The sequence below is a fragment of the Genypterus blacodes genome, unplaced genomic scaffold (assembly GCF_046128005.1).
Source record: "Genypterus blacodes isolate CSIRO-AG114 ecotype Tasmania unplaced genomic scaffold, CSIRO-AGI_Gbla_v1 ptg000224l_1, whole genome shotgun sequence".
Lineage (NCBI taxonomy): Eukaryota > Metazoa > Chordata > Actinopteri > Ophidiiformes > Ophidiidae > Genypterus > Genypterus blacodes.
In genome coordinates, this window is record NW_027467022.1 from 302,501 (window position 1) to 326,562 (window position 24,062).

The 24,062-nt window shown below is 50.3% G+C and overlaps 2 protein-coding genes across 4 annotated transcripts in view; both read right to left on the reverse strand.

The window, feature by feature from the left end:
* Positions 1-4,809, reverse strand: part of rab3gap2 (RAB3 GTPase activating protein subunit 2 (non-catalytic)) — an 11,873-nt gene extending 7,064 nt beyond the window's left edge. Inside the window, 16 exon segments of the mRNA XM_076170560.1 lie at positions 97-179; positions 266-409; positions 499-694; positions 780-919; positions 1,003-1,092; positions 1,559-1,638; positions 1,729-1,877; positions 1,979-2,077; positions 2,218-2,317; positions 2,398-2,499; positions 2,702-2,777; positions 2,887-2,934; positions 3,038-3,119; positions 3,254-3,374; positions 3,500-3,588; positions 4,351-4,809. Of these exon segments, the coding sequence (XP_076026675.1) occupies positions 97-179; positions 266-409; positions 499-694; positions 780-919; positions 1,003-1,092; positions 1,559-1,638; positions 1,729-1,877; positions 1,979-2,077; positions 2,218-2,317; positions 2,398-2,499; positions 2,702-2,777; positions 2,887-2,934; positions 3,038-3,119; positions 3,254-3,374; positions 3,500-3,588; positions 4,351-4,456 (1,705 nt within the window). The 5' untranslated portion in view covers positions 4,457-4,809.
* Positions 4,810-10,118: 5,309 nt separating this feature from the next.
* On the reverse strand, positions 10,119-23,415 carry LOC143016292 (potassium channel subfamily K member 5-like). 3 transcript variants are annotated; one of them, XR_012965506.1, is made up of 6 exons: positions 22,948-23,415; positions 14,211-14,322; positions 13,928-14,094; positions 13,670-13,838; positions 11,111-13,354; positions 10,119-11,038 (listed from the first exon to the last, which is right to left on the reverse strand). XR_012965506.1 is itself a non-coding variant. In XM_076170551.1 (5 exons), the coding sequence occupies exons 1-5, from the start codon at positions 23,131-23,133 to the stop codon at positions 12,402-12,404; spliced, it is 1,587 nt and encodes a 528-aa protein (XP_076026666.1). In that variant the 5' UTR covers positions 23,134-23,415; the 3' UTR covers positions 10,119-12,401. The 3 variants fall into 3 exon arrangements, 1 of the variants encoding a protein (XP_076026666.1); XR_012965507.1 differs by having other exon boundaries at positions 10,119-10,559; positions 10,646-13,354; XM_076170551.1 differs by having other exon boundaries at positions 10,119-13,354.
* Positions 23,416-24,062: the final 647 nt, after the last annotated feature.

Below are 24,062 nucleotides of genomic sequence, written 5' to 3' on the forward strand. Positions count from 1 at the left end.
GCAGAAAAGGGGCGAGAGAGGAACATTTAGATCCACGTGTGTGTGTGTGTTTAGCCGCTCCACATGCTGTACGGAGGGGAGGGGCAGGGGTCTTACCAGGCTCCACCCCCCTGCTCCTCAGGATGGTGGTCAGTCTCTTCAGGAGGTGCATGTCTTTGGCTCGCTCGCTCTTCTTGTCACTGCAGCACAGGGGACAGAACATGAAGATCTCACCTCATCAGTGATCCCTGCACGTGTGTGTGTGTGTGTGTGTGTGTGTACCGACCTGAGGGCCAGGTGGAAGGGGATGCTCACTGTCCTCAGGGCCCCGGTGCTGGGGTCCAGCAGACAAACCTGCTGAGTGTGGAGCTGCCGGCCCTGACTGGTCAAACTGTTCACCCCCATCAGATGGTAGCCGGCATACAGCAACCTGAAGGGTGTATGGACACACACGCACACACGTGTCAGGAGAAACCTGGACCCACTGGGCTCTACAACCTGAAGCAGGCGTGTTGTTACCTGCAGTGTTTGCCCACAGTGAAGGCTCCGACTCGAGGGCCCTGCAGCATCGCCCAGACCTCCAGGATTCCTCTGCGAGGGGCGTAGATGATGAGGAACAGGGCGTGGCGGCGGGGGAGGCCAGCCGAGGGGGAGAACTCCCGATCACCGCGCTCCTCTGGGACCTGCAGCCAACCCAGCTGAGCATCTCGATACCCTGGAGGAAACAAGTGGATGAGGTCACCTTATCTCCTCCGTCTCGTCTCCTCACGTCTTTACACGGCGGCGGTCTCACTCCTCACCTTTCCACATGCGGATGGCGATGCCCCTGGCCAGGTCCAGCAGCGTGACACGCCCAAAGTCATCAGTCACCCCTGCACATGTGTTGCACGGGGACAGACAGACGGTTTCGCCATGGCGACGGGAGTCTGGGAGGCCAAATCTGTAAGTGAAAGCATCACTGAGTTAGCAGGTGACATCACATGACATCATGGCTGCAGTCCTGCTGGGGGGTCGGGGCGGCACCTGATTGATAAGGGCGTGGCCGGCTCCACCTTCGGCTTCTGCTTCTGAACGGACTCCTCCTCGTGCTTGTTCCTCCAACCTAACCACCCACTGAGAGGGGGGGGGGGGGGGGGGGGGGGAAGGGAGGGAGGTAGGGAGATAGAGAGAGAGGGGGGGGGGGGGGGGGGGGGAAGGGAGGGAGGGAGGGAGATAGAGAGATAGAGAGAGAGAGAGGGAGGGAGGGAGATAGAGAGAGAGAGAGGGAGGGAGGGAGATAGAGAGAGAGAGAGGGAGGGAGGGAGATAGAGAGAGAGAGAGGGAGGGAGGGAGATAGAGAGAGAGAGAGGGAGAGAGAGAGAGAGAGAGGGAGGGAGGGAGATAGAGAGAGAGAGAGGGAGAGAGAGAGAGAGAGAGGGTTGTGGTTTTTGTCATAATTGCTTCCCTCATACTGAGCATATTTACATCCACATTAAAACCTCTCAGAGTAACAAAGGCACATTATAGCAGCTCAGTCCTGACACACCCATGTGATCGTACGTGCACGCCCACACACACACACGCACAAACACACACACACCTGGCAGCACTGAAGAGGGCTGAGGTGAGTTTGCTGGCCACAGCCAGAGCGACGTGAGAGAGCAGCGGCTGGGAGCTCCCCTGAGGACACAAGGAGACAAGGAGACAGGATGCATCACTTCACTTCACCTCCCCTCCCACACCCTCAGCCTGTTCTCCTCCCTGTCTCACCTCCACAGCGTAGTAGAAGCCTGTGAAGGGCCCTCCTCCCACAGTGACGTACTGGCTCATGGCAGGGGGGCTGCCCTTGATGGAGGCGTTAAACCCTCCCAGGATGGAGGCGTTCCTCATCTGGTCAAACACGCAGGGCGTCATGATGCCTGAGGGGGCGGGGGGGGGTCGGTGTGAGTTAGGGTTGAAAGGAGACCATGATCTTCTTCTTACACAGTTAAGACTCCCTCCCCTTCAGGCTGTCACTCACCCACACAGCTGTGATCCACGATGGCGTCCATGTCCTGCAGGCCCCACTTCTTATAGGCCAGGGGAGGAGGCTGGACCGACTCGCTGCCTGCTGCCGCCGCTGGAGGAGGAGGAGGAGGAGGAGGAGGACGGAGATCACTTCATTACAACCACACAAAAACTACACAGCATCAAGCCTCTGACACACAGAGAGGAGAGGGTCACACACACACACACACACACACACACACACTGCAGTACCTCTTGCCACCTGGTTCCTGCAGGCACGCAGAGACTGAAAGAGGCTAAAGCCATCGATGGTTACCATGGCAGCAGGGTAGAGGATACTCAGCTCCTCGTGCTGCGGTCAGAGGAATCAATTATTGATTCATCATTCATTCACTGATCTCCAAGGAGCATTGTGTTGGGAGGAGGTCTCACCTGCTCAGTCACCCCGGGGTGGCGAGGGATCTCATACGTGCGACACTTCAGCCGCAGCACCGAGTCCTCGTGCAGCAGCTGGGCCAGGAGCAGAACCCCGCTCTGACAGAACACGAACAATTAAAAGGATCTGCAGCAAACACACACACACACACACACACACACACACACACACACACACACACACACACACACACACACACACACACACACACACACACACACACACACACACACACACACACACACACACACACACACACACAAGCTGCTGCAGCCTGAGGGAGGAGGCAGAGTGAGGTACCTCCGTGTAGAAGCGCACGTAGCCCGAGGTGAAACCCAGAACCACACACGTCCAGTCAGGCCGCCCAGTGGAGCTCCTACACACACACACATACACACACACACACACAGATGGCAAGATGTTATCACAGCTCTACATACACACATTTCACAGGTGTTTGCTCTCTCACATACGTTGTGTCTTACCTCTTCTGGCTGGCCAGAGGAATACAGATGGAGCTGCTCACACGCTCACTGGAGGGGCGCACACACACACACACACACACACAGTACAACAGGTCAGTGTGAGTGCGTTGAGGTTAGTTGTGTGTCTCTTGTTGTCTCTCGTCTCTCTCACCCTTCCTCCGTGCTGAGCGTTCCGGTCCACGACACGGCGAGCGTCATCTCCTCTCTGCCGCCGTCGTCCGTGCGCCACTTAGCTAGGAGACGGAACCGACAACACTTTACTACTCATCTGTTTACTGAGGAAGAGTGTAAGGCTGTGTGTGTGTGTGTGTGTGTGTGTGTGTGTGTGTGTGTGTGTGTGTGTGTGTGTGTGTCTCATAGATCTGACCTGACAGAAACGCAGCCTTGTGTTGCCGGGCGACCACCAGCAGGTCAGAGTAGGGCGACATGGACACCACACACTCGTGCAGCCAGGGGGCGCTGTGACCCGAGCTCTCCTCCTCCACCTGCTGAGCACAGAGGAACAGGAACGTCACTGGAGATCACAGCTCGTCCTTCAAGCAGCAGGGCTCTCAACCTCACTCACTCACACACACACACACACACACACACACACACACACACACAGACTGACTTTGGTGGTGGGCGTGGTTTCGTCCTGCTGGTTCTCGCCGCTGTCCCATGACGACTCCCAGTCAGACGTGTCCCAGGACAGCTCGTTCTCTGCCAGGGAGGAAGAGAGAGGAAGAGGAGATGCACAACCTGTAGACGTGTGTGTGTGTGTGTGTGTGTGTGTGTGTGTGTGTGTGTGTGTGTGTGTGTGTGTGTGAACGGCTGTGTTTGCGTGTGTGTGTGGGTTTGTGTGTGTGTGTGTCAGAGTGCAGCACACGTGGCTCCTCTGCTGTGTGTGTGTGTGTGTGTGTGTGTGTGTGTTGTGTTCAAGCTCCATCATGCTGTGGTGCGTTCAGGTGTGCTGGTGACTCAGAGCACAAAGAGCAGCAGATATCTCCTCCTCTCTGCTCATACATGTTCTCCACGTGTCATGTTACTGTACATGTTAGAGCTCAGAGCGAGGGGCGGGGCCAAACATCATCACAATCACCACGGAAACAAACTAAACTTACAAATACTCATGATGTGCATACATATTTAGGGTGAGGGTTACGAACCAATCACATCCTCCGATCAGACCCGATCCGTGTTTACTGACTGAGGAGGGATGATGTCATACATGGACCTGATCACTACGCTTTGTTTCCAAACAAAAACAGTGGAACATGGAGTGGAACGTGATGACGTCATGGTGTGCGATGATTCTTCTACATAAATGTTTGCGCGATAGTTTGGTTCTAAGAGGTTTCTGTCTCTCACACACACACACACACACACACACACACACACACACACACACACACACACACACACAGCTCATGTCCGGTCGGTCCTGTTCTGCTCGGTTCGGCTCTTTGACCCTTGACCCGTTACCTGTCTGCTTGTCCTCCGCAGGTTCGCTTTCTTGGCTCTGGAACAAAAAGTCCTGGACCGTTTTCAGCTCCTGTAGCCGACAAAACTCCAAAAGGCTGCAGGACATGTCTGCCGGTCCGCCCCGGTCCCGTCCCGTCCCGTCCGGACCCGAGTGAGCTCAGAACACCCAGTTAGCCCGCTAGCTAGCTAGCTGCTGCTGGCAGCTGAACGTCGCAGAGAGTTTAACTTGTTTTTCATGCGCAGAAGCTCAAACTAATCTGATGACAGCCTGACAGATGTGATCATATAGATATAAGTACGACTTTGATCAAAGTGCGCCGCCTACAAACACAAACACGGAGCCGTTAATGTTGTTTTGTTCTGATGTTTGCAGCCCCTCGGCTCCTGTTGATGACACACACACACACACACACAGTTAGCATAACAATGATGCACATCCTGGTTAGCATTGGCTCATTTCAAAATAAAAGAAGACAAAAATGCAAATATTTCATTAAAACCTTCAACCTTGATTGACGAAATGACAGAAAAAAACGAAGGACACGTAGAAGAGTAGAACAAGCAGGCACTTAGCCACAGACCGAATTTTCTAAACAACATAAATCATACGAGGTTTCTTGTAAAAAAAAAAAAAGAAATCTGGTAAATGCTTTTTTTTTTTTTTTTTAAACCGAAAGTTATTTTAGTTATGATTTAGACAGACCGATTATGAAATAAGCCTGGATTTCAGTTCGTGTAATGTATACAACCAAAAACCTTTCGAATTTGAGAGTGACGTCTTTGCAACCAACATGAGTGAAATCACTTGGATTGAAGAATTTATATCTAAAAATAAAATAGTGCGAAAAATGATCAAAAGACAACCTTTATTTTCTGCGGACACGCATTGTTTCAAAATATACATTTTTGTAATTTATAAACGTGAGTATACCTTTCCCAGATTGTGTTGGTATAGTTTGACCACATGGGGGCACTAAATACTGTTTTTTCCACAATGTTTGACTTGCTTATGCAACACTTCCTCCAGAACATGTGTCACATATTTTGCTTTGGCATTCTAAATCCTCTCTTCAACATTTAAAAGATAAAAGGTTTAGTTTGAAATTTATAACAACAACAAATCTTCTTTCTTTTTTCTACATCTAAATGATCTATGGTCGTACAAATCTTGGCAAAATGGCAAGGAGGCTAAATTGTGCTTCATGACTTTAATATTGAGAATATTCTCTGTGGAGGAAATGTTTAGATTGAATATTTATTTATTGATTGTGTGAGCAGTGAAATGGTTGTGATGAGGCTCCACAAATGTTATGCAACACACACACACACACACACACACACACACACACACACACACACACACACACACACAGACACACATTACATCAGTTTTAAATATTGATTCTAACACCAAACTTTGAAGACCTGTGCTGCTCCATTATGCAAATATGTAAGAAATGTAAAGGTTACATAACAAACCCATAAATCTGTCACACTTTGGCAGTTTAACTGCTGTTTGAGGAAGTTTATATTCTAATCTTATGAAACTTCAGATCCTATCCTGCATGGCTACAAAGTGAGTGTTGTTCTCTGACTGAGTGTGAAAGAGAAACAAGTTTCCATCTGCCTGCTGTCTTAGCCCGTCCATCCTGTTGATGGTCTGGGGGAAGGGGGAGACCCGGGGTCCCTGGGTGAGAGGCAGGATGCCACCTGACATGCATCCAGCCCATCACCCTGTTTCAGATCCCCTGGCATTCAAACGTACGCCCAAGACATCATTTTGCATGTGTAAAGGCACAGCCAGTCAGCATGGCGCTTTATTTGCATGCTGTCATGCCAGCGTGTTCTGGAAGGAAAAAAACTGAGGGGCTGGGAACGCTGCAAAGACAACTACCTCTACAAGCTACAGACACACCAAAGGGAACTATAGGAAGGAGCTGATATGGAGCAAAGTAAGGGTCCTTTAGTGTAACCACACAGAGGCTCGTCTTCATTGGAATCATGTCTATTCCAGGAAAACATCATCATCAACAACAACAGGTATTCCATCCTTGTGCTGGACAAATGGACAGTATGTTCTAACGGCCGTGACCCCGTCGACCCCGTGGAGTGCATCATGCTAGCGGAGCTTTGTGAGGTTAAAGGTCAAGGTCAGCACTTTCTTTCCTGTGTGAACATAATACCTGGACGTGGCCAGCTGTTTGTGGCATTGTTCAGCCCCGCTCAGTGTCTTTCTTTCCCATCCTCTCCTATACGCGCTCTTAAAAAAGCTTTGGGCATGGTTCCAATGTACTTCCATCATCTTCAATAACAAACCCACCTCCCTCTCATGCCCGCACACACACACACACACACACACACACACACACAGCATATGAGCGTGCACACACTCCAAAGTACACAAACCTCTCACCTCTGGGGGTGCCCAAAAGTTTCCGTTCCGGAAGGCCGGACACAGAAACTCAGGAAACAATTGGGTGTCAGAAGGGTCCTTGGTCCCGTCCCCATCCTGTGCCCTGGGCACTGAACTGTTGTTATGTGAAGCCTTCACAGAGCAACAGAAACAACTCTCCATCAGGTTCCCCCACTTCCTCTGTTGACAAAACGCCCAGCTGTCAGCCCATGGATGGACGTGTTGATACACAGAGAGAGAGATGGCATTGATTGATCACACACACACACACACACACACACACACACACACACACACACACACACACACACACACACTGGTCACTGTTCAAAGGTGGAAGTCAAGGCCGGCACATTTCATACACAAAGTTAAAGAAACTGACAGCTGACTGGTCTTCATTTTCCCAAGGATCAAACCACCTGAGGTCAAGATGAACATAATGGAACATTGACTCATTTGGTTCATGTAACTTAACTGTTTGAAACCTATTTTTAATACATTTTCTCTCTTTTTAACTTATATCATAACAAAAACAACAACAGTACTGCTGATAATAATACTAACAATACATTACGATCATTTGGCAGACGCTTTTATCCAAAGCGACTTACATTACCACCCTCCGCAGAGGGGGAAGCAATTGAGGATTCGGTGCCCTGCTCAGGGGCACCTCGGCAGGGACTCGAACCGGCAACCCTCCGGTTCCCAAGCGGAAGCTCTACCCACTGAGCTACTGCCTCCCTGTATATATCAATAATAGACCGCAGTTCTTAGAAGTTTAGAAGCCTTTTATTGTGACGGGGCTTTGAATCTAACCCATAGGCCACAATGCTCCTTTTATGTGCGGCTGTATGAGGAAATCTTGGGTGCGTGTGACACATGCTGACCTGTGATGTGTGCAGCTGCAGTCTGAACACACTCTGTCATGATGTCTTCACACACACACGCTGCATCAGGGAAACACAAACTCTCCAGGAAGCACTGCAGTGTGAATGGAGGTCGGGGAGTTGGCTTTGGTTGGAGGTCTTGCATAATCTGCCCCCCCCCCCCCACACACACACACACACGCACACAATGTCAAAACAAGTGCACGTCTGTAGGAATGTGATATCGGCCCTCTTGTTCTAACTTGTAGTTTAAGATCAAAGGTTCCAGTGGGAGAAATTTGGAATCTTGAACTTCAAATGTTACAAAATTCAGATACAATTCTGACTTTCTGACCTCAAATGGCAGAATAATGTGCTAGCTTTGGCTCAGCGGCTCTGGCTGTGATGCCATTCAACGCACCGGTGTCAGATTTTAGCCGCTCATCACACTGAGGGTTCATTTTCCGCTCTGGTGGAGCTCGCCGCCTCTTTGTAATCTTATGTAAACGTCTTTATCGCCGCCTGCATTCACTTTCAGCGCTGTGAGGGTTTGTGGTGCCAATTAAGGTTAATGTGAGCAGAAACATAAGCAGCTCTGTTGGAGACGAAGCAGCTGTGGTGCTTTTACATTCTGTTTACCTTAGACATTGCGTAGGCACAGTTCAGACTGAGATGTAGGGCAACACATCACATCTGCACCTGCTTGCTTCACACGGCAACGACAACAACACAGAGAAACCTGCAGGGAAACGGAAACTCAGAGGGAAACTCAGAGGATCGGAACGTGGAATAAGTTCTGAATCACATTCAACTATGTGTCATTCATCATAGTACCTAACTCATTGCACTTCTACTCTAGCTCTAGTTTTGCTCTTAGCTGTTGGTTTAGGAAGGAAATGAGTGACCTGAAGTTCTTTTATCTACCTTTGTTGAACGCACTTATTGTAAGTCGCTTCGGATAAAAGCGTCTGCTTAATGATCGTAATGTAATGTAATGTAATGTGTACAAAGACCTTGATGCCTTTTCTCCATGGAATAAAAAGATATTGTTTTCTCAATGTGAGACTTTGTTATCTGCACTAAAATAAAAAGGGACGATTTGTTTCAAAAAGTGAATTAACTGCAGCTTCCTGTCTGTTCACCGCTCCTCCGCTCCACCCCTGCCATCCCACGCTCACAGCGCTAAAGAGAGTGGACTATCTGGGCAAACCTGGAAGTCCCCTTTATCATTTCTATTTAGTTTTTTTTGTCATTTTCATGCCGATTATTTGTATTTTAGACATTTAGCCATAACCAAAGCTGTGTCAGAACCCTGTCCGCGCCCCTGATGGTTAATCGTGTACCAACAGGTCGCCTGAGATCCAATCAGATCCCATCATCGGCTGTCACTGCCCAGATGAAGTGTCCGGATACTGAGATTGTATTTCATCGCGGGTATAAAGAGGCTTTTGTCTGCCTGTTCCTCTGCCTCTGCCTGCTGACGGGGGAAGTGTATATAAGGAAGTGTGTGAAGCTAAATCCAGGCAGACAATGGTGATCATTTGTACCCCGCGGCAACAGCAGCTGAGTGGAATGCACACACTGATCTCAGGTCCTTTTGGCAGATCAGGAAATGTCAACAACCTTCACACTTATTAAAACTCACACACATTCCAGCCATGAGCTGATAGGCTCAGATAAACTGTCCCTCAGCCACACAGATGCTTCCCAACTGCCGCCACTCGCTGACTCAGGATTGGGTTTCCAGTGTTTATGGAGTTTGTTTATCAGGTTTTCCCCCTTTTACAGATAAGTTCATTTGTCTGACAACATGACCTTGCTCTGTGTGTGTGTGTGTGTGTGTGTGTGCATAATGAGCAACAGCATGTGTCCGTATGATAACAATGTTCAAACCATTCTAACCTGACCAAGCAGCCACTACAGACACACAGGGAGTCAGATAGAAGCAGCAGGCGTCTCATTATTCTGCAGCCTTGTCAGACAGACGTGTGTGAAACTATCAGGAGGAACAGGAAGAGCCGGTCGTTCAACATATCAGCTCAGAATATCTGATCAAATCTCCTATGTACAAAAGCTAAACATCATATAACTAACAGCTATAGAAAGCCACTGTAAAATAAAGAATAAAGTGAAACCATGTGGCTGTGTGTGATGTAAACACTTATCCTATAGATCTAAAGTGATATTCTGACTATTTTACATTTTCTTTTGTGTCTTGTTGCCTAAATGTGCTGAGGCAGGAATCCCATCTGAGCTCCTGAAGGCTTCATCGATGCACTCGTCGTGTTTTGCTCTCATAAACGTGTTTACTCAGTATTTAAAATTAACCGCCTGGGTCAAAGGTCATTTAGAGGTCATATAAATGCAGTGGAATGTGCCCATGTGGAAACACTTAAGAGGCCGACAGCAGCATACGTAGAGCTACGGACGCTCTACTGTCGCTCTACCCTCCTGCAGTCACATCTCAGCAAAGCAAGTTTCATTGAACGTTTCTTTCTTTATTTGTATGAAATATACAGGTTTGTTTGGATTCACTATACAAACTTTTACAAAGGTGAATAATTTAATTATAAAAAACACAATTGGAGTAAGTTTGACACATCAGGATCTGCAGAGGATCACAATCTTGGCACATGCTTGTAATTCAATCAGTCGGGACAAGTACCATGTCTGCACCAACAGGTCCAGGGAGAGGAAGGCAGAAATGTGCTCAGACAGACAAGTCAGCCCCCAGTCAGCCTCCAGTCAGCCAGCCTCCAGTCAGCCAGCCTCCAGTCAGCCTCAAGCCAGCCAGCCTCCAGTCAGTCAGCCTCAAGTCAGCCAGCCTCCAGTCAGTCAGCCTCAAGTCAGCCAGCCTCCAGTCAGTCAGCCTCCAGTCAGTCAGCCTCCAGTCAGTCAGCCTCAAGTCAGCCAGCCTCCAGTCAGTCAGCCTCAAGTCAGCCAGCCTCCAGTCAGCCAGCCCCCAGTCAGCCTCAAGTCAGCCAGCCTCCAGTCAGCCTCAAGTCAGCCAGCCAGCCTCCAGTCAGTCAGCCGGGTCGCCACGTTTACATGCAATCAGGACTCCCATCACCGTCTCTAGTGCCATTAAGTGGCAGTGAGCCAAACACCGACGTGCACCAGGCAGGATTCCTCCGGAGGAAACGCATGCAGAGGAGCTTTAAGACCCCAGTGTTTACATTCACATCATCTGTTACTCTGAGTAACCATGGTGCATAAGAGAGAAACCCATTTACCGGCTTAATTAGAGTGGAACGGGAGTCTGCATGCATGTAAACGTGCCGAGTGAGGAAGAGGAAGAGGAGGACATTCAGGTGACGTCCCACTGAGTGTGTTCATGTTCAAGGCAGAGGTGGACACACATATGACATCATCAGGCTTTATACATATTTACACATGACTTAAGTTCCCACTGGTTCTCACATTAGAGGCCACGCTCGTCTTCCTCTGCAGAGCGACGCTGCGTCTTCCTCTGCAGAGCGACGCTGCGTCTTCCTCTGCAGAGCGACGCCGTTTCAAGTTTTCTGTGTGTAAGTTAATATGTGAAAAAGTCCGAGGGGTTAATGCAACAGACGTGATGACTTAGACAAAGCCACACAAGAAGCCAGAGCAACAACACTGTTTACTTTGTGTCTCATGGCCGCCTAGAGCGTCGACGGGTCACAGGTCACCCGGCCTCGGCCGTGTTGGGGTTCAGTCGTTCAGGCCGGCCAACACCCAGAGGGAAACACCGGGCCGCGACGCCAGCAGAGGCGTGTTTGTGGCTACTGACGAGCAGTCGGCCAATATTTACAAGCAAACACAGCGAGAGGAAAGAGAAGAGAAGAGGCTCAGGCTGAAGACGCCGGCTCCTGTGAGCGAGCACGCCGCCTGCAGAGGAAGTGTGAGCTCGCTAAACCAGTTTGAGACGACTTTGGCATCAGAATTCCTTAAATAGCAAAGCAGTGAAATGGTTTTAGAGCAAAGTAAAGACAGAAACATTAAGAGTATTCAGTGTTTCACAGGCAGCTTCTTCACATTTTAGCTGAATTCCTTCGCTGCCTAAATGTTCCTCTGGCCAGAAAACAAGTCAGACGTTGAGTTCAGTCGGTTCTCAGACTCCCAGATGTCTGTGCGTCGTCACTGATGACCTCTAGTGCAGTCAAAATGATCCTGTGGCTCTCAGACAAAACAAAATGTCACTCTGACACGCAGCATGTTTAGGATTTCACAGAGATAAAAAGGGAAAGTTGGCCCTCCAGCGCTTCTTCATCTTTAGGACTGTTTGGCTCAGATTCTTAGAGACAACCTGCACAGAAATGGACTTCAAGCGGTCCCCATGAGGTGGAAGTGTGCAACCAGAAGAGACATCAATGCACAAAGCCAATGAATAAAAGGCTGTCATGTCCTTCATCTTCATCATAAATATATCAAAACACCAATATGGTGAACATGAGCAGGAAGCCAGCAGATACCTGCAATCACTTTAAAACATGTCACCATGACGACGATGATGACGAGTGGAGCGACTCCTGCGTCGGGCCGGGACGCTCGACACACACGCCTCATCTCTAAAACCGTATAAAAGATCATAAATAGATCAAAGCATAAATACTCAGTCTGCTTGTTGTGACGAGTTCACAGGAAACTCGGCAAATAACAGAACATTCAACTGAAGTCTGAGGCGTCGGTTCAGAGTCAGAGCCTAAAGGACCCGGCGGTGAAATGGTTCATACTGTATACATGCTGTCGAATGGGTCAGACCACACACACACACACACACACACTCAGGCAGCTCAGCATTCCGTGTTCTCCTCCTTGGCGTATTCTTCCACCAGCTTCTCGTAGGAGTGTCCGTCCTCTGAGCCGTCGCTGGTGAACACCGACCCCTCCGTCTCTGAGCCCGGCTCCTCTTTGGAGTTCATCTCCATGTTTTCGTCGCAGGTAGCGATAGATAGCTTAGCTTTAGAGTCGTCATCGTCATTATCCTGCAGGTTATTGCTGAGGAAGTTCTCCTCGTCGATGAACGTAATGTTGGCGTTCTGATACGTGAGGGAATGGTAGTCTTTAGAGTCCCACGTCCTTCGGCCCCCGGACCTGCAACCTCCCACTCCTCCCAGCTCTCCTCCATTCTCCAGGTCCACGTCTTTGTCCAGCTGGTTCTCAAACATGCCGTCCTGGTGGGGATCCAGGTCTCCGTCTCCGTGGTCCTCAGAGAGCAGAGAGCCACTGTCTGCACCCAGCAGGTAGTTCTTGGACTTTGAGAACGCCACGGTGACGCGATCGCTGAAGCTGTAACGCCTCTTGTGGCGCGGCGAGCGTTCCAGGCTGAGGATGGTGTGGCCGTTAAATATGGGAGCGTCATTGCAGCTCTTGGAGCGACTCATCTCTTTGGACGTGTTGATGGAGCTGCCGCCGCTGCCGCCGCTGTTACCCACGTGCTTTTTGGTGCCAATCTGCTTGATCAAGTCATTGTAGCCCTCCTGCTTCTTGGACAGGAAGCTGAAGATGTTGACGTCGCTGGGAGTGGGCGGCAGGCGAAGCGACGCCTTGTGAGTCTCTTTGTAGTGCCGCAGCTCATCCAGAGAGAGTTTGCGGAGCTTGCGTCGCTTCTTCAGGGCTTTGTGGGCCTCCACCACCATCCGGACCTTCCAGTTGAAGAACAGAGAGAGCCAGGCCAGGCCCAGATAGATCCATACCTCCACAAAGTAACGGTACAGGGTCGGGTACTCTGTGTTTGGGTCCACACCTGCCAAGACAAAGACAGAACAGAGACATGACGACTCAAACATCTCCAAACATCAGCTCATTGAACGTAAATAAGATGAATCAGGATGGAACTGAATACACTGCTGAAGACACAAAAGCTTTTCACGTTTTTTTTAAGAATTATGTCTAAACTCTGTGTGTCCTTCTGTCAGTGTGTAGATGTTTGTGCTTCTCTTCAGGTCTGTAGGTCTTTAATGGACCCATATGGATCCATGTTGTTGTTTCTTATCTCCTCGCTCCCCTAACTGAACTGTGTGATGATGTAATGACACTAACTCCTGCTGAAGGATCTCACCTGCTACCAGGTCTCCAAACCCAATGGTGGTCAAAGTGACGAAGGAGAAGTACAAGCCTTCAACATAGGACCATCCTTCTTGAGACATGAACACCAGAGGTGGAAGGACCAAATGTACCAGCACACCCCAGAGGAGGAAGATGGCGGTGCAGGTGAACTGGGCCTTCCTCTGGAGAAGAAGACAAAGGCCTGGTTATTTGAGAAGAAGGAAGTTCTGACACCACGTGTCAAACATACAGAAGAACCACATCAACGTACCAGCGTGAAGCCCTTCTTGGTGAGGAACTGACCCAGATGTTTGGCTCTGCCGCCAAAGAACTTCCCCAGCTCGCTGATCCAGGTGAGGCACAAAGGAACGCCGAAGAGCCCGTAGAAGATGCAGAACACACGGCCGGATGGGGTTTTTGGGGCGATGTTCCCATATCCTTTAAAACAACAACAACATCCTTTACTCGTGACTCAAAGTGTAATGGAGCCAAAAAGCAGCCGAGTGTGGAAACAGCCGACCTCAGCTCCTCCCTCATCTGTCAGCAGAACTCACCGATGGTTGTGATGACGGTGGCAGCAAATATAACAGCGTTGGGCCAGTTCCAGTTGTTGAAGGTCTTGCTGCCAGTTATGGTGACGCCCTTGCCCGCAGCGTCTGACACAACCTGAGGAGCAAGACGAAGATGAAGATAAGAGAGCTGGAGATACAAACGAGCGAGAGGAGGACAGCAAGCTCCATTCCTTATGCCACATCCTTCCTGCCACACAGTGATGGTATCTCCAGATGAGCCGATGAGCTGAGAGAACACTCCAGCACCCGGGGGGAGTCGCTGTGACTCGCTGTGACTCGAGATGCTTCAGTTCAAACCACTTTGATAGAAAAACAGGAAGCCGAGTCTGGCATCCCGATGTTCTGCAGAAGGAACAAGGTGCTTCGCTCACGCTGCTGTCCTGACTCACGTGAGGCAGAGATTTACTCCTCTCTGATTTAAGTATGATATAGACTGAGAGCATTATGACTCTGTAGCTGCTAATGGATTCATTCTATTCTGGAGAACAGAGTTTGAGTTGTGACGGCTGTTTGTTGTGATCTCTAAGATGGAAACGCAGTGTAAACCCTGAGTACCTGAGTAACCGTAGTAACTGTCAGCGTACTCCACGTCTCTCAGATGTCTCCACATCATCTAACACATGTTTTCACCGCAGCCTATAAACGACAGCACAGGCGGCCAATTTGTGCTTCATTAGTCTGAGGAACCCACGAGAGACGGAGCCCGTATGAAGGACAGGAGACGAGACAGAGACCAACACGCTACATCAAACACTCACTAACCACGCGTGTGCTGCCACACACACACATACATACATACACACACACACACCCCAAAGCAGATCCTCTCCAAATGAGCTCCAGGATGGAAATGTGCCATGGTTGGCAAAATTGACTTGAGCCCTAAAGTGCTGGAACCTGTTTGCTTCTTTAATAATGACACGTCTGAAGACAGAGTGCTGTAATTAAGAGAGGGGGGTGTCTGGAGTAGGCACAGGGACAGAGAGACAGAGAGACAGGGACAGAGACACAGGGACACAGAGGGACAGAGGGCCAGGGACACAGAGGGACAGAGACACAGGGACAGAGGGACAGAGGGACAGAGGGACAGAGGCACAGGGACACAGAGACACAGGGACAGAGGGCCAGGGACACAGAGGGACAGAGACACAGGGACAGAAACACAAGGACACAGAGGGACAGAGACACAGGGACAGAGGGCCAGGGACACAGAGGGACAGAGACACAGGGACAGAGGGACAGAGACACAGAGGGACAGAGACACAGGGACAGAGGGACAGAGACACAGAGGCACAGGGACAGAGGGACAGAGGGACAGAGACACAGAGGGACAGAGGCACAGGGACAGAGGGACAGAGATACAGGGACACAGGGACAGAGACAGAGACACAGGGACAGAGACACAGGGACAGAGACAGAGAGGGACAGAGACACAGGGACAAAGACACAGGGACAGAGACACAGAGACACAGAGACACAGAGACACAGGGACACAGAGACCCAGAGGCAGGTTAGTTAGAGGTGAGACAGGTGGGATGTGTTCAGTCCCTGCTGTGTTCTCCTCTGACACACAATCATTAACCCCTTCACACTACTCAACAACTATTTAACTTCAGTGCAGCCTGGTGATCTCAGTTAGGGGGCGTGGCCAAAGAGTCACCAGACCAAGACAGCAGCAGAAAACCTGTCACATGATCGCTGCTTTGTTTCATGCAACAGATCCTAAAATCACCTGCAGAAGGGGCGGAGCTTAGCCTCACCCCTTCAGCTGCAGCTTTGGGGCTCGTGGTCGTTACATCATCAGACACGAGTGAGAAAACAAACGCAGCACACACAGGCCTCCCTCAGACACTAAATCACCACCTGCCCTCTGTAATCACTCCCTGTGCAGGGAAGTGATAATGTGTTTGAAACGACACGCCGGCTCAAAGCTCAACGCTAACGCAATAACAAACTCAACAGAAGAACAAACGCCGATGTCACCTCCAATCTCGGGTGGCCGTTTGTGTGACATTGAGTTTGAGCTGAGTCTGAGCCTGAGCTGAGGCTGAGCTGAGTCTGAGGCGAGCGACAGCACAATGAGGGCGACCGCACGAGTTCAGGCGTCGGTCTGCTGGAGATAACAAAGTGCTGAATCTGAAATGTGCAACATGCTGATGCGTTAGAACGACATGAGGGCAGAGTGCAGCCGTGATCATGGGAGTGAACGCCAACGCGCCCCACTGTCTCACAGGAAGTCACAGAAAGAGAAGAGATACAACCTTCAAATCAAAGCAGGAGGCTCACACACATTTAACAATATGAATGTTTGAAAATCCAATAAGCCGTCTTGACTTTCACCCAGACGAGCTGAAGAGGAGGAGGAGGAGGAGGAGGAGGCCGAGCTGCGACCTTCACAAATGGGCTTTTCTGTGCAGGAGGTCCCTTAAAAAGGTCAAAGGGGTCAGCTGCAGGTCAACCTCATAGCTGCCTGAGGTCACAAACGGGCCTGAGAACGAGGCAATAAGCCCGGACCCCCGAGAGACGGAGAGAAAAGAGCCTTTGTGTGCCACCAAGCACAAAGACAGGCCGGGCAGGAGGAAGTGGCTCATACACTGGGAACAGGGCTGAAAGAAGCTGGAGATACGCCTGAAGACTCTCTGAAGGAATGAAGCATTAAAGAGGAGCTTATAACCCAGCTTCATGTTAGAAACACTAAGAGGGGACCATCTGAGGTCTGAGGCACAAAGTGTCACACACACACACACACACACACACACACACACACACACACGCGCAGCAAACCAGGAGGAAACATCTGACCCGTCTGAAACGCTGCGTCAGCTGAGAGCAAACCACAGGAGGAACACTTCCTCTGCTCACAGCCACGCTAATGTGGGAGAAGTCTGGGTGACGGGTTTGCAAATATGAGGACAACGGGAAAGACGTCCCCAGACTGTCCCTGCCTGGTGGGGTCCACACAGTAAGGTCTCTCTCTCTTTGTGAAGAGCGAGACAGACTGTTATGTGACTGCAGCGCGCACACACACACACACACACACACACACACACACACACACACACACACACACACACACACACACACACACACACACACACACACACACACACACACACACACACACACACACACACACACACACACACACACACACACACACACACACACACACACACACACACAGTCTCATCACTGTGGATGTTTGCAGATGTCAGTGTATTAAACATTAACAGATACGATGTGAGCCCAGATAAGAGAGACTGGATCAGATCAATACTGAAGAACACAAACATGACAGAGACATCAGAGCAACAACGCATGATTACAGTCACAAGGGTTAGAACCAATGTGACTCATTTAACAGCAACGTGTAAAGACCAACGTGTGTGTGTGTGTTTGTGTGTGTGCTGGAGAGGAGAGAACATCATGGATCCATAAGAGAGACAGAGAGAGAGAGAGACAGAGAGAGAGACAGAGAGAGAGAGAGAGACAGAGAGACAGAGAGAGACACAGAGAGAGACAGAGACAGAGAGAGAGACAGAGAGAACGAGAGAGAGAGACAGAGAGAACGAGAGAGAGACAGAGAAAGAGACAGAGAGAGAGAGAGAGAGAAAACGAGAGACAGAGAGAGACAGAGAGAGAAAGAGAAAGAGAGAGCGAGACACAGAGAGAGAGAGAAAGACAGTGAGAGAGAAAAAGAGAGAGACAGAGAGAGAGAGAGAAAGAGAGAGAGACAGAGAGAACGAGAGAGAGAGACAGAGAGAACGAGAGAGAGACAGAGAGAGAAAGAGAAAGAGACAGAGAGAGAGAGAGAGAAAACGAGAGACAGAGAGAACGAGAGAGAGACAGAGAGAGAAAGAGAAAGAGACAGAGAGAGAGAGAGAGAAAACGAGAGACAGAGAGAGACAGAGAGAGAAAGAGAAAGAGAGAGCGAGACACAGAGAGAGAGAGAAAGACAGTGAGAGAGAAAAAGAGAGAGACAGAGAGAGAGAGAGAAAGAGAGAGAGACAGAGAGAGAAAGAGACAGAGAGAGAGAGAGAGAGAGAGAGAGAGACACACACACCCCACTGTCCCCTCAGCCTCTCTCTGTACTGTAAAGCTTTGATAGACAGACATTAGAGTGAGAGTAACACTATGGTGCAGCGTGAGTGTAACAGGAGCTCTGGCTGTTATCAGGCAGGTGGTCGCCTCGTCGCCTCGTCGTCGCCGGGATTCTTCCACAAACACAGCAGAGGAATGCTGGGAAACAGCTGACGTGCCATCCACTGACACGCCGCTCTATAGCAGCTCTATGGGTTTCCCCTACATAGAGGTCAGAGGAGCCACTGCTCTGTATGACTGCCATCAAAGGTCAACCGCCCAAAAGAACGGGTTCAGATCCCTCATCAGGTCAGGACGGACGCAGAGGTGACGCAGCTGGAGTATAAAGTCTCTACCTTCTCCCAGCATGCATCTGCTCACCACTTTGTGCTTCACCCTTTACTTCTGGTGTGTGTGTGTGTGTGTGTGTGTGTGTGTGTGTGTGTGTGTGTGTGTGTGTGTGTGTGTGTGTGTGTGTGTGTGTGTGTGTGTGTGTGTGTGTGTGTGTGTGTGTGAAAGGTGGAAATGAAACCGTCACTGCCGGATTAAGACTTCACCAGCTGAGCTCCCAGCGACACATGGAGACGCTTCTGAGACTGAAACAGGGCCGAGGGGATTTACAGAGCGATCAAGACGACGCTGCGGTTCATCAACAGCTGCCGTCTGAACGCCATCGCCTCAGCAGAGTCAAGTGAAACTGTGTTTTACACGTTGTCAAGAGAAAGAGAGACTTTGTTATGTGATTGCACCACAGACACATGACTCCATTAAGAGCTGTGTGTGTGTGTGTGTGTGTGTGTGTCAGGAGTGTGAGTCAGGACAACGCAGAGAGACAGGTTTGTTTTGGCCGTTTGGATTCGTTTGTGTCCTTCTTCTTCTTCGACAGGGAAGCTCTGCTGTGGACAGGATCTGATGGTTTGAGGAGTGTGTAGTGTGTGTGGTAAACGTTCCGCTGCCCTCTGGTCCTCCGTAGTGCCTCTGAGCAAGGCTGGGACAGAGAACACGGCGCTGACTCTTCCTCCTTCCTCCTCAAAGCTGAGTTAATGCGTAGACGGCCCTGGTTGAACTTTCACGAGGCCGTAAAGCGACCACCTCAAGGCCTCTGTGGTTAATAGCAAAGCCTCGTTAATAAAGCAGAGAGCGGCGGCGTTTACAAGCGTGTGGCTCTTTTCTTGTTCGCCTCCTCGTAGAGTTTATAACTGTTAACAAGCTGAGTGAAGTTTCCATAATGGAAAACTAATAGAAGCTCTGCTCCCAACATGAACCAGGGCCAGAACATGAAACAGAGGAGGCCACATGAGATGATGGTGACACGGCTCAGACACTTCAGATTTAAATTCTGAGCTAGAATGGAGTGAGTTAGCCTGAGGTCATTGATAAGCTGCTGTCCAATCAGAGCTCAGCTGATGCAGGGAGGAAAGGAAACGTCCTCACTGTTTCTCCCGGGTCTGCAGGAAACTGGCAGAACTTTTCAATCAACCTAAACATCGTAGAGCTGAGAAGCTGAGGCGAGATCCTCCAAAGACGCTTTTCTCAGTGTTTGTCTCCAGGGCGGCGACACTGAGCTGCGATTGGCCAAGTAGCCTAAAGTTTAAGACCAAACGCCTCAGCCTCCTGTCCCTTCACGCTGGGCTGAGTGTTTACCGCCCGTACCTGAAGGATTGAAGGTTTATCCACTAGGGGGCGACAGATCGAAGCCAAGTCGTCCCCAACCGACAGACGCTGGAAACCTTCCTCCTCCGATCAACTCTGCCCAGCGTAAACACACGTGGCAACATGGAGGTCCAGATGAAAGCAGGATGACGGCGACGTCACAGCCAGGCAGAGGGAAAGTTCCCAGAGCTCTCCCTCATTGTTGTCGCCTGCCTGGCACCGCTTCATTGTTCTGCCCCTGCAGCTGACGTGGGCATGAGAGAGAACACACTCCACACCACCGCAGGATGACAACCACGTCACACACACACACACACACACACACTCGCAGCTAAAAGGCCAGCGCGACTTTTGCACTTTCACTTCTGACTGACAAACATTTGAACCCGGCTCAGTGTGACGAGTTTACAAAGACGGGAACCCGATTCCAGCTCCTCCTTTAAAAGAGAGACGTGCCAGGAAGAAGCTGCTCAACTCTCAGTTTCAGGTGGAGATCTGGAGCCGTTTCAGCCGCCGCACATGAAGGAATGTGCGGAGTTTCACTCCAGACGCTCCACATTTCTCACTCAACTCGGAAGCACATTGGACTCTCAAAGAGGATCCAGTGAATGGGGGGCCAGGGGGGGCCGGGGGGGCCAGGGGGGGCCGGGGCATATCCCTTTCAATCCCCCAACACACAGAGGAGAAGCAGGAGGAAGCAGTGGGGGGTTGGGGGAATAATACCGTTCCTAAAAGTGATGTGGGCCCAGAGAGGCAGACGGGTCGGGACTTGTCCTCCGTCTGGTCATACATGAGGAACAAAGAGCCTGGATCTGCCTTTTGTCAGGGGAGAAGCAGTGAAAGGTTTCCTCTCCCTCTGTTCCTCCACGCTGCTCTGTCTCTGACCTCTCACCAGCCCGTCTGAGATTAGGACAGAAAACATCCCAGACTAAAGGAGAGAGACAGAACCAGGCCAGGGTCACAGAGTCTTCAGGTCTGGGACTCAGGTCTGGGACTTCCCTACCTGGGTTCAGACTGCAGAGGTCAACGGCCCCACATTGGCTTTCATCTTCTGCAGGAATGACATCTTTGGCGAATGGAACACCGAGTACGGCGGCGTTTGGCCTCCACGCCCTGCAGCCTATCAGCCCTGCAGACGCTCCAGCCCGTTTACGACCCGACACAAACCCAACAAAGCAGTAAAGGGTCGGATCCAAGGATCACAGAGGCAGATAAGAAGCTGCTGAGCACATCTGCACACACACACACACACACACACACACACACACACACACACACACACACACACACACACACACACACACACACACACACACACACACACACACACACACACACACACACACACACACACACACACACACACACACACACACACACACACACACACACACACACACACACACACACACACACACACACACACACACCTCAGCACTTCAGGAGGTTTTAGAGGATTTGTACTACAGAATCTAACATTTAAGAGAAGAGAGAACTTCATTGCTTAACTTTGACTCCGTGAAACGATGAAGGAGAGTCAGAGCCAATTAGAAAATAATTACAAAGACTAAACGAGATTTAAGTCCAACTGTTGGGAGAATGAATTCAACATATTGATACGACTGAGATGCTCAGCAGCTAAAGGACGTTCATGTACGAAGCTTGTTCTCTCATGGGTCAAATGGACTTTTTGAATGAGATGCCTGTACTTTGACTCAGTCTAAGTCCAGATCTGAGCTCCTCCAGAGCAGCAGGGAGGCTCAGAGAGCTGAGGCTCAGAGGGCTGAAGATCAGACTGCTGAGGCTCAGACAGCTGAGGCTCAGAGGGCTGAGGCTCAGAGGGCTGAGTCTCAGAGGGCTGTGGCTCATTCCTGAGGAGGCTCTGGTGAAAGTTGATCACAGCTGAACCTCATCAGATCAGACCTCTGTGTCACCTCCTTCACAACACAGCAGACTGCAGCACATTCCTCCTGTGACTCAGCCTGACAGGACTTAGGCTCCACTCTGAGGCTCAACAGCTACAAGCTGGAAGATCTGTGAGACTAGAACCTGCAGCCTCTCCTTCTCCATTTCAGCCTCAGCTCTCCACCCTGACTGTGCAGAAAAGGAGAAAGTGGAGAAAGTGGAGAAGTCCCCGAGTTGTGAAACGCAAACAGAGCAGGAAATCAAACCAGGCTCAAAGTCAAACTGCTCCTGAAGTGAAACCTAATTACAGAATCAGACTCAGCCTCACATTAGTCCAGTAATGCTGTGACCTGTAGTGACCTCTGTGGGCCGGCACAGGTTCGAGTCCAGCACCTTTCATTTCAGATCAGGACAAAGAACAAACAGTGGGGAAACCTCCATGGTGCAGGTGTGTGTGTGTGTGTGTGTGTGTGTGTGTGTGTGTGTGTGTGTGTGTGTGTGTGTGTGTGTACACTTGAGCGCCAAACACCAAACACACATGAAGCACCTGAGGCCAGACTCTACATGCAGCTAAGCCGCTCTGTCATCATGAATAAACAAATGAGAGTTCATTATAGGTTGGGAACCCTCTGGCCCGGGGACCCCGGTTCTAGGTCCGGCCCTGCGCTTTGAGGTCCTCCTGCATTCAACTCAAAGTAAAGCACCTAACTTCATACTGCATGAAGAAGAAGCAAACTGAAGACCAGACCTGGGTTTACTCTGCAGTTGAGAAGTTTGCCAAAGTAAACACACACACACACACACACACGCACGCACACCCACGCACACCCACGCACACAGTCACATGAGCTCGTTACACAACCCAAACACACCACAGCCCTCAGCTCCTCTTCACCACAGAAGCATGTGAACATGTATCATAGTATAAATATGTAAATACTTCTAATATCGGACACATTGATCAGATTGACTTCTTTTCTACTCTTCATCTTTGTATGAGGACCTGTTGAACCTCCTCTCCTCACAGACTAACTGGGCCCTGCTCTTCTTCTACACACGCTGCGGCTAAGAGGGTCCATACCTCCAGGATGTTGTCCAGGTCTTTCTTGGTGAGGCAGGGGAAGTCCTTGAGTATCTTCTCCCTGTAGTTCTTGTAGGTCTGAGCCGCCTCCTTCCAGTTGGGCTCCTCGAGGACCTGGAAGATCGCCGCCCCGATGGACAGGTAGAAGATGATGGCGGAGGTCAGCAGGGGGCCTTTATCGACCATGCTGCCTGCCTGCGTGCGTGCGGGAGAGCGACGACACGAGACCGACCTATGCGGCGCTCATTCCCGCACACTGTCCGGGAGAAGAAGAAGAAGAAGCAGAAGCAGAAGAAGAAGCAGCGACACGCGCAGCGCGGGGCAGCAGCGCGCTCGAGCTCCGTGCGGCATCAAACAGTCTGCGGGGCGCGCGCGGCGGCTGCGGGGCTTCACGGGGCTCCACGTGCGTTACTGGACAACTACTGAGTGTGTGTGTGTATGTGGAGGAGTGTGTGTGGGTGTGTGGGTGTGTGGGAGTGGAGAGGAGCGCGAGGCCCGCCCCGGAGGAGGAGGAAGAGGAGGAGGAGGAGGAGGAAGCGGGGCGCTGCCGGGGAGCCGCAGCTGCTACCGCGACAGGTGTGCAAACTAGGATGGGGCGTGGTCGGGGGCGGGGCTTGGGATCAATACAACCACTGACATGTGTATTTATTTAGATATTTGAGTGTATTTTTGTGTTTTCATCTGTTTGTGTGTAAGATTCTGTGAGTCCAGTTAACTTCATCTGTAAACATCACACACACACACACACACACACACACACACACACACACTGCTGCTGTAACAAAGGAATGTGGTGCCTGGGATCAATAAAGTAAAGATAATCTAATCTAATGTCAATAAATCAGCAATCTAAACAGAATCTAAACATGGACAGACAACAACAACTCTAATCTGACAAACAGCACGATGTCATCATTTTCTTGAGATCCGAAGAAGTCCAAAATAGTTAGAGTAGAATTGATGATCTTTAATGTGTGGCAGGATGAACTTATTGATCCGTGCTTCACATGTCTGCTCACACAAAGCCTGACGCTGATGTATTATATGAGATGCTGACTGCCAGGACAAGCTCAGTAGAACAAGTAAGTGGACAGTTTTGATTCCACCCAAATGTC